At 40.5% G+C, this 9,826-nt stretch overlaps 1 protein-coding gene across 4 annotated transcripts in view; it reads right to left on the bottom strand.

Annotated features, from left to right (window-relative positions):
- Positions 1-5,150: 5,150 nt before the first annotated feature.
- Positions 5,151-9,826, bottom strand: part of LOC118386115 (calcitonin gene-related peptide type 1 receptor) — a 58,115-nt gene continuing 53,439 nt past the window's right edge. For all 4 annotated transcript variants that reach the window (XM_035773548.2, XM_035773550.2, XM_035773547.2 and 1 more), the window contains one exon: positions 5,151-9,331. In XM_035773548.2, coding sequence (XP_035629441.1) covers positions 9,110-9,331 — 222 coding nt within the window. In that variant the 3' untranslated portion in view covers positions 5,151-9,109. The remainder of the gene's footprint in view (positions 9,332-9,826) is intronic.

Genomic DNA, 9,826 nt, shown 5'->3' with positions numbered 1-9,826 from the left:
TTGATTTTGAATGTTAATATCCCTTGAAGTATAAAAATCTGTACAAATTATTTGATGAAAAATTATTTTTGGCCTTACTGCTATTAGCCCATACAAATGCTCAAAACAATAGATTCACTACATGGAACAACAGTCCCCCCAAAAGTATATCTGAAAGATATATGAAAGACCAGGAAACATTTGGTATATTAGTTTTATCATTATTTAGCATTTTACATTTAACCCCTTATTTTTTGTCAGTTAACAGTCTCCATATACTGTATACTTCCATAAATGTTTTCAACTGGTACCGGAGGTCCTTTAGACAAGTCTTACGAGGCCTGTGGGCATGCTAGAGCAAAACAACTGACATATACGTGTTCGAGAGAGTCTAACCTTCACACAGAGGGCTCATATTAGTGTGTAGCCCAATTTTTGGGATGCTACATACAGAAGTTGGCAGATCGGCATTACCGACTTCATAGAAGTCCCAAGACGCTTGTGGGGGTACTTTTGTAGGCCAAACTGTTCGAATGATGCAGACGATTTTGTGAGTAGACCGATTTTCGGGATGTCTCATGGTCTGACAAACATCCTCTAGCTCTGTCACCTTTCACCACGGAAGTGTTACATAGACGGTGGGTTGAGATGCATCTAATGCAAAAAAAACAGACATCTGTAGCTTAAACTGACAGATTTCTATGCTTTAAAAAATAATTATGCTAATTCGATTTCTGCAGGGGTGCAGACATCAACCTTTGGGGGGGTTTAATGTGTCCTTACAAAACATCTCAACCCTGCTTACATAATGGCTAGATCAGCCAATCAAAAGAGTCCAATCATTAGTCTAACAGTTGCTGAAGTCCAGTTGCACCCAAGCCGGCGATTGCTGTTCTTGCTCAAAAAAGTCTTGTTCACTTTGCATATAACCATTTCCAAAGTTCCGCAAGTAAACAGACCTTTCTCTCAATAACAAGTTGGCTCAGTTCCTAAGGATACATTGGAGCTATCAGCACAAGCCTTTGTAATTATTCTTATTGAGCAGAGATTCTCCCTTCACCCCATTTCCTCTTCTATCATAGAGAGGGGGTGATTAGATAGGAAAAGCATACAAGTTGGCTCCTTCCTATCCTGTGTTTCCTGCCTTGCAGCTCTCAAGAGCCTGAGCAGGTCAGGACCTTCTTAGATGTGTTGCATAAAATCAAACTCATGGTTTGTCCTCTGTGTTCCACTGTGTCCATGTACAAAATAATATATTTTCCAAAATTAGACAAAGCAACACAAGGAAAATGTCTCTACTTCTAGGGTTTTAAAGCCATCCTCCTTATGGTGTGTCAAATGTGATTGATGGCATTTTACTGAACACGTTTCACCACTCTTCAATAGATGATGTCATCCTGAGTCTCAGTAGGGTTGGACCACTCTCCGTTATCCTCACTTAAGTGGCGGCCAGACCATAAACACTGGGTTTTCCTGGCACCGCCATTATGGTGTTGCCCGATTGTTGATGGAGGACACCGGCAGTTGGTTTTCTCATGAGATCATGTGTTTGGTTTGGCCAATCGTCGATAGGTTAATCTCTGTCAGGCCAGAGTATATAGGAAGGTCAGTCTATCATTAACTACTAATCAAACACCATGCACATGGAGAGGCCATGCCTAGTTAGATCATTTCCTCACTGACTTGTACCCAGGCATCTTGTTTTATATACGGTCCTGCATTTTTTGACATTTGTTTCGGCTTGTCTTTCAGTTAAACATCATTTTCTAAAATAGAATGTTTGTTTATGTTAAAATTATACATAAGGACGCAAGTCATCAAAACAGGTTTTGCACTACTTTCAACTTGAAAATAAAAGGTCTCTAAAGCAATCAACATCTCAAGTTCCCCATTAACTGCAATGGATTTATTTGATATTCAAGAATGAACCACACAATCTGTCAATACTATTTCCTCTTGTCCCGTCATCTCCAAAGGCCCCAAATTCATACTCTTAATCGGGGGGCAATATTTAACAGATATGTCAGTGGTACCATAAAGGTCAGAGACAGTCTCCAATGCACAGCTCTACAGACATTTCTCTCTTGGCACTTTTCCACACCTCTGGATGTCTCTCTTTTCCCCCTTTCACTCATTGCACCCAGCGATCAAGGCTTGTTAGGGAGCCGTGGGAGAATCAGAGCACTGATCCACGAGGGGAGAACCGTGGCTCTTTGACACGTTTCACTGGCGTTTCATAGCAGGATGAAAACAGCCTCCAAATGGAGTGCACTGAGAACAATAGGAAGTTGGATGGGATGAGGGCAGCATTTTGCCATTTGGTTGCATTGGGCACATGTGGTTTTTTGGCTGTTTCAGCAGCAGTGCGACACATGCTTTGTGTCTGTTTTAAACTTGTCGGCTATCACTAACAATACAGTCAAAGGTGCATCTCCTCCCTTTACTGCACTGTACCTATCAAAAGCTGTACCTATCAAAAGCAAGCCTACTTATATCCCACGCGGTGGCTGAAGACCTGTAGATGGGTCTCAACCAATTTCTTGATGTTGCGGCTTAAAATGGGGCTGTTGGAGGACACATCGTTTTGTTCACCCCGAGTGTTAATACAGGGAAATTATCTCTTGCAAGAGGAACACATTTGCAATGACATGAGGTAGAGCAAACATGAAACAAAAGAATGGGGCGCTGAGAACTGTGTTTGTTGTACCAAATCTCATCCCACGCATCGCCCTGTCTGTGGGTATCTGAGTCACTGAAACAGAATTTGCTGAGTTAAACAGAACATTTGGAGAACTATTTAAGAGCAAAACGATGTGTACTGTATGTACCTATGTGGTTTGAAGAGCAGGGAGACATCTACACTGAGCCTGTAGTTGTGGTTTGTGTAACGCCTGTTACCATCACATTTTGAAGCTAAGCGCAGGTGACAGTGGCCCAAAGTCAACCTTGTCCTGCTATAACCAACCATCGGTGTGGCAGTCCTGCTATATTCAGCTCATTCTGCAGGAAGACAAGTTAGCAGCAGGAGCATTGACCTGACATGAAAGTATTCTCTCTCAAGCAATAAATATACTGTAGAACTTTTTGCTTTATGCGGCCATTTAAAATGAAGGTCTAAAAACCTTCAATTTTGGACTGGTGTGAACACATAAGGAAGTGTCGAATAATATCTGAGTTTCCCCTCCCATGCAAAAATCTCACAAACGGTCATTTGAAATTACAGCCGTCAACTCCAGCTAGTCGTGGCCAGTCAAGCAGCAGTAACCTAGCTGTACAGGGGAGTTATAATTGGATAACGTGTGATATAGAAAGGGATTGGTGGTGAATACATCTCTTTTGCCATTTTGGAAGAATAACTTCAAGCTAGTGTAGTAGCAGACATGGGTTTAAATACTATTTGAAATCTTTCAAATAATTGCAGCACTTGCTTTAGCCTGCCGTGAGAGCCAGATAGGCGGTGTTTGCATTTTTGTGACTATTCTATTGGTCCCACTGCACCAGGCAAGCTCAAATCAAGCCCAGCTATAGTATTTGAAATGATTCAAAATGGTGTTTGAACCCAGGTCTGTGTAGGAAGGTGTTGAACTGTTGAACTCCTCAGAGAACTATTTGTGTAATGAAGATGAACCCTTTCTAGCAGTGATTCTAACCCTAAACCTAATTCTAACCCTAACCCAAAACATAAACCTAACCGCTAAATCTAAATTAGCCTTTTTTCAAGTGATGACATTTAAAATATCCTACATTATCAGAATTTTAATTGGTTTGCTATCCTGCACACACACACACACACACACACACACACACACACACACACACACACACACACACACACACACACACACACACACACACACACACACACACACACACACACACACACACACACACACACACACACACACACACACACACACACACAGTGAAGTTCAATTGATCATAACATTAATTATCATTCAGGTTTTGTATTGTATATGACAATGTGTATTATCTTCTCTTTCCACGCTTGATTGATTATACCCGAGGCATGGAAAGAGAGAGCACATACAGTACAAGGAAACGGCTTGACAATGCTCAGTGCTTATGCAGAGTGATTTCATCTGGAACTTACATTGATGACAGTGTTTCAAAAAGCTAATTACAATAATTTGTAGCAAGTGCATCGTCTGCCCCAGAAATAAGGTTCAGAGAACCATTTTGTAACTCATGAGGTATATTAAGTTGACTGTTAGACTTCCATTTGGCTTGTATTCATATCCCATTTGCAAATAACTGAAATAACAACCAGTAAGTTATTGGGAAATGAAATGTGTCCTCAATGACTTACTAGGCTAATGCTAATAAAAATGGAATAAAGTTGCATCAAGTACTGGATTGGATTGGTTAGTGTGATGCTTCAAATCTACCTATTGCCTTTGGCACAATCCAATACTGACAAGCTCAAAACCGCCAATAGCACATAATAGTCCATTTTTACCGTAGGCATAAAAAGAGAGAATGACGCATGCCCAAGTTGTTGAAGCCCCCACAACTCCTCTGGTTACAATAAAACATACGGTGAAACAATAGCCTGTGGGTAGCAGGACAGGCACTTGTTCTCCATTTGTCAAGCACTCTCTGTCACATCACCTGTTCAAGTGTTCCATTCTTTCAAAAATGGCTATCCACATTGTTGATAAAGAAAGTGGGAAGCTGGTACGTTACTGTACATCTAGCTTGAGTATGTGTTACTACAGATGTCGGATCTTAATTGTACCACTATTTTGTTGCTGAGAATTTTCTGCACAGCAGGAAATGCAAACTTGTAGTGTATTTGAGATTTAAAAATGCTTTTAAAGTTTGTAATTTCCACAATGTCCACTTTAAAAATACTTGATTTACTCTAACAAAAAACATACATTTCCTGTTGCAGCAGGATTATTTACCTGCTGTAGAAAACTTGCTCAAGTTAAGACCCCAAATCTGTACCAATCAATTCCCCTCTACAGAGGCAGAGCTGCTCATGAGAGCTATGATGTGACTGACAGTCAGTTACCAATCATTGTGTAAACCAGCAGTACACAGCTCCAGTCCTCAATGCCCACACCAGCATGCACTCTCCAGCCAATCAATAAAATTAATTGATCAATTGAGTGCAGAGGACGTAACTGAAACCAGCAGGACTGCAGAACTAGAGTCAATCAATCAAATGTATTTATGAAGCCCTTTTTACATCAGCCGATGACAAAAAGTGCTATACAGAAACCCAGCTTAAAAACCCAAACAGTAATTTAATTTCAATTTCCCATGAACACCCATCTGTTAAGTGAATTTTTCAGCTTTTTTGTTGGTTTCTAAAACAATCTATAGGGAACTCATAAACAGTGTGGTCATGACAGGATTATTATAAGAATAATCCATCTGAAACAAACAACTAAGTTAAAGAATAGGACTAAATCAAATCAAACTTTAAATGAACTTTAAATAAAGTTGAATTTGATTTAGTCCTATTCATTTACTTACATTTTTTGTTGAGATGGAGACGTGAATCCAACAAATGAATTATTCATTTGTAGTCAAACTGGAATTAAAGACAGACGACGTCAGTGGAACAGTTGGAACTATCCAAGCAGAAGATACCTCTCCTTCAAAACATTGATACTTCGAGAGTTTAGGATATTAAGATGATTCTGAGACAAATGGCTTTAAAGTTCAGAACCCTCATTGGTTTGAATAGTGCCCAACAATGCTACCCAACCCTTTCTTTTTCTGATAGTGGATAAAACATTGAAAATTTGACATTGTTTTAAAGATACAAATTCAACATATTTTATACAGGGTTTGTCTATGTTCAAATGTCAAAACATTAGTTAACATTGATACATTTTTTAAAATCCAATGTATTTTTCACGTAGATTCCACGTCACAATACCCTGACATTACGTGACTTTCCTATTAAATTTAAAAACGTCAGTGTATTTTCTTTTTTCCGTTGAAATAGAGAATATAAAAAATAACAAAGAAAAATAAATGTTTCACAAATATATATTTTCACATCCAAAGAATAAACACATACAAATTACACCCATACAAGTCAAGTGGAGTCAGGGTGTGTAGACTTCCAAATATATATACACAGTACATTTTTAACATACAATACAGACATTATCCTTGAAAATACTTTTCTTTGTAGTAAGTGCTACTTCAAATGTCAAAGTCGTCTAATATGAAAACACCTCTGAATACAGTTTTAAGATATCATTAAGTTCTTTAATAAGAAACTGTCCTGCAGTCCACGTCACATTCTAACAAATGTTACGAAACAGGATACATGGAATTTACTTGCCAGAAGTACTGGCAGCTAATATAGAGATGTATCTGAGAGTTGGTATCGACATCTCTTCTTGTCTCCATGCCACACTACACACACACACACACACACACACACACACACACACACACACACACACACACACACACACACACACACACACACACACACACACACACACACACACACACACACACACACACACACACACACACACACACACACACACACACACACACACACACACACACACTTGTGCTGTGTAATAGTATCTGTTTAGTTACAAACGGTCACTGTATGATTATGATTATAATGTTCAAGTGGTAGATGCCTGGGACGGCCAAAACAACTTTCCTTGTTAGGAATTTACAGATGCAATTCAGGCATCATTCACCCTCTATCAGAGTGCAATTGCAAAATTGAGGAATGGCTTTGTTTGTACCCTTGTGGAAAGCTAGCAGAAATGGCAGAGACAATTCATTTGAATGTCAGTCCGATGGCTAATGATCAGTAAAAGCATCAAAATTGTAAAAAACAACTTCCTGCTGACAACCTCCCACACACTTCTATATGACAGCTGCTTCATAGTTGAATGCCTCGTATACACCCGTAAATACAGCGTAAATATATACAGTATATGTACATAAAGCACTCACCTTAATTGCATTTCTGCACTGCAAGATTTACAACATACACAAATATGTGGACCCCTGCTTGTCAAACATCTCATTCCAAAATCATGGGCATTAATATGTAGCTGGTCCACCCTGCACTCTCCTGGGAAGGCTTACCACTAGATGTTGGAACATTGCTGTGGGGACTTGCTCCCATTCAGCCACAAGAGCATTAGTGAGGTTGGGCACGGATGTTGGGCGATTAGGCCTGGCTCGAAGTTGGCGTTCCAATTCATCCCAAAGGTGTTCAATGCGGTTGAAGTCAGGGCAAGGTGCAGGCCAGTCAAGTTCTTCCACATTGATCTCGATAAACCTTTTCTGTATGACTTTGTGCTCAGGGGCATTGTCATGTTGAAGCAGGAAAGGGCCTTCCCGAAGCTGTTGACATAAAGTAGGAAGCACAGATTTGTCTAGAATGTCATTGTATGCTGTAGTGTTAAGATTTCCCTTCACTGGAACTAAGGGGCCTCGCCCGAACCATGAAAAACATGGTTCCTTCGCCATCTAACTTCACAGTTGGCACTATGCATTCTGGCAGGTGGCGTTCTGCTGGCATCCACAAAACCCAGATTTGTCCGTCGTACTGCCAGATGGTGAAGTGTGATTTATCACTCCAGGGAACGTGTTTCCACTGCTCCAGTGTCCAATGGTGGCGAGCTTTACACCACTCCAGCTGACGCTTGGCATTGCACATGGTGATCTTAGGCTTGTTTGCGTCTGCTCAGCCATAGAAACTCATTTCACGAAGCTCCCGACGAACAGATCTTGTGCTGACATTGCTTCCAGAGGTAGTTTGGAACTCGGTTGTGAGTGTTACAGCCGAGGACAGACAATTTTTACTCACAAAGAGCTTCAGCACTCGGCAGTCCCGTTCTGTGAGCTTGTGTGGCCTACCACTTCGTGACTGAGCCGCTGTTGCTCCGAGACACTTCCACTTCACAATAACAGCACTTACAGTTGACCGGGGCAGCTCAAGCAGGGCAGACATTTGACGAACTGACTTTTTGAAAAGGTGGCAACTTGTGACGGTGTGACGCTGTAAGTCACTGAGTTCTTCAGCCATTCTACTGCCAATGTTTGTCTATGGAGATTGCATGGTTGTATGCTCGATTGTATACACCTGTCAGCAACAGCTGTGGCTGAAATAGCCAAATCCACTCATTTTGAAGGGGTGTCCACATACTTTACATAATCTGATTGTGAGTCGTTTCCAGCATTTGGATGAAAACAATCATTTAAAAAGTAGTGAAATTCACATGAATGATTCCAATAGTGAACAGTGGCAATTATATGGAATTTAGAATATATGAACATACAGTATGTGCCAGACCAATAGAGAACACAATGTTTTATAGGCATACCGTTTGCCACTGAGGGGAATGTTAGGTTTAACCTAGAAATATTTATTCCATAGATTTAAAACAGTGCCAGAACCAAACTTCATAATTGAAGTAACATTCAGTTGTACAGGACAGATATTGGCATAAATGACAATAGTTGATAATGGTAAAGCATGTACCTTTTCAAAAGTTATTAACTACCAACTAGGGACTGTACTGTATATCTGTGTAACTTTGCCCTTAACTTGAGCTTAAATTCAGCTAGAGAAACACAGATAATAGCCTCAGAGAGCCTAGTTCTTAGTGGCATAGATTGTTGTGTATAAAAATAGCCGACAAGGGTGGTTCTTGGCTTGGCATATCACAAATAATACTTTTAGGCAAACACCCAGGCTTTATCTGAACTGATAATATCTTAATTTGGATTGTCAAACCTCCTTTTTTAAATGTTTATGTACAGTCATGTTAAAAGGACTGCGTAACATTTGAATGCTTTAAGATAAATTATCAGAATATAAACATTTGGCTTCCTCTGAAAAGCAGCAAGGAAGCTTCATACATGGATACTTGAAAAAGGTTGGCAAAAAGTTATTCTCACTAAGCTGATAAAACGATTAAGTGCCCATTTCAATGTGTTAATCGAAGGTAGCAGAAACATTTGTTTTGTTCAGTGCGTATGTATACAAGTGTCCGAACGTTTCCGTTGTTTATCCCTTCTTCCTCCCCTCCCTCGGTTAACCCAGGAAACCTAGTAACAAACTGCAGCCTCCCCTTCCCCACCATTCCGAAAAAGAGTCATCCTATCCTCAGGTGAACGGGTTCTCTGATTTTAAGATGGAGGTCTCGATGTCAAGGCAGGCCCCCTTTCCGTTCAAGTGTTCTGTGTGGCTGTCGATGCTGTAGCAGCCCTGGACCTCGGTGATGGACGAAGCAGTGTACGAGGCAGACCGCATGGCATCTGAGTGGGCGAAGGTGCTTCCAAACTGGATACGGTACTGGTTCCAATGTCTCCTCAGAACCCCTTGCACCTACCAAGACACGATGTCGACCATAAGATTCAGCACACAGAAAATAAATCAATACATTTAGTAATAAATTACTAGTAATGAATGAACCCTAATTGCAAGACTGTACACAGTGTTTTCCTGGCCATCTCCCAGGCATTCACAATTACCATATTAACCCTTGACTACTTCATCTGTTACATAAAGCAACCCCAATCAAAACACAAATAACGCATTTGGTAAGAAACCCTCTCAATTCAAGGAAACGTATAGTATTACGCAGTCATGAGTGCATAGAACTCCCTTCCATCTTATATAATATATGCCATTTAGCAGACGCTTTTATCCAAAGCGACTTACAGTCATGTGTCATTCTACGTATGGGTGGTCCCAGGGATCGAACCCACTACCCTGGCGTTACAAGCGCCATGCTCTACCAACTGAGCTACAGAAGGACCACATAGTGTAAGTGAACAGCAAACCTGGTTTCAAAAAACAAATAAAGCAACACAGCCTCTC

The sequence above is a fragment of the Oncorhynchus keta genome, chromosome 7 (assembly GCF_023373465.1).
Source record: "Oncorhynchus keta strain PuntledgeMale-10-30-2019 chromosome 7, Oket_V2, whole genome shotgun sequence".
NCBI lineage: Eukaryota > Metazoa > Chordata > Actinopteri > Salmoniformes > Salmonidae > Oncorhynchus > Oncorhynchus keta.
This window is presented reverse-complemented; position numbering and strand designations above follow the sequence as displayed.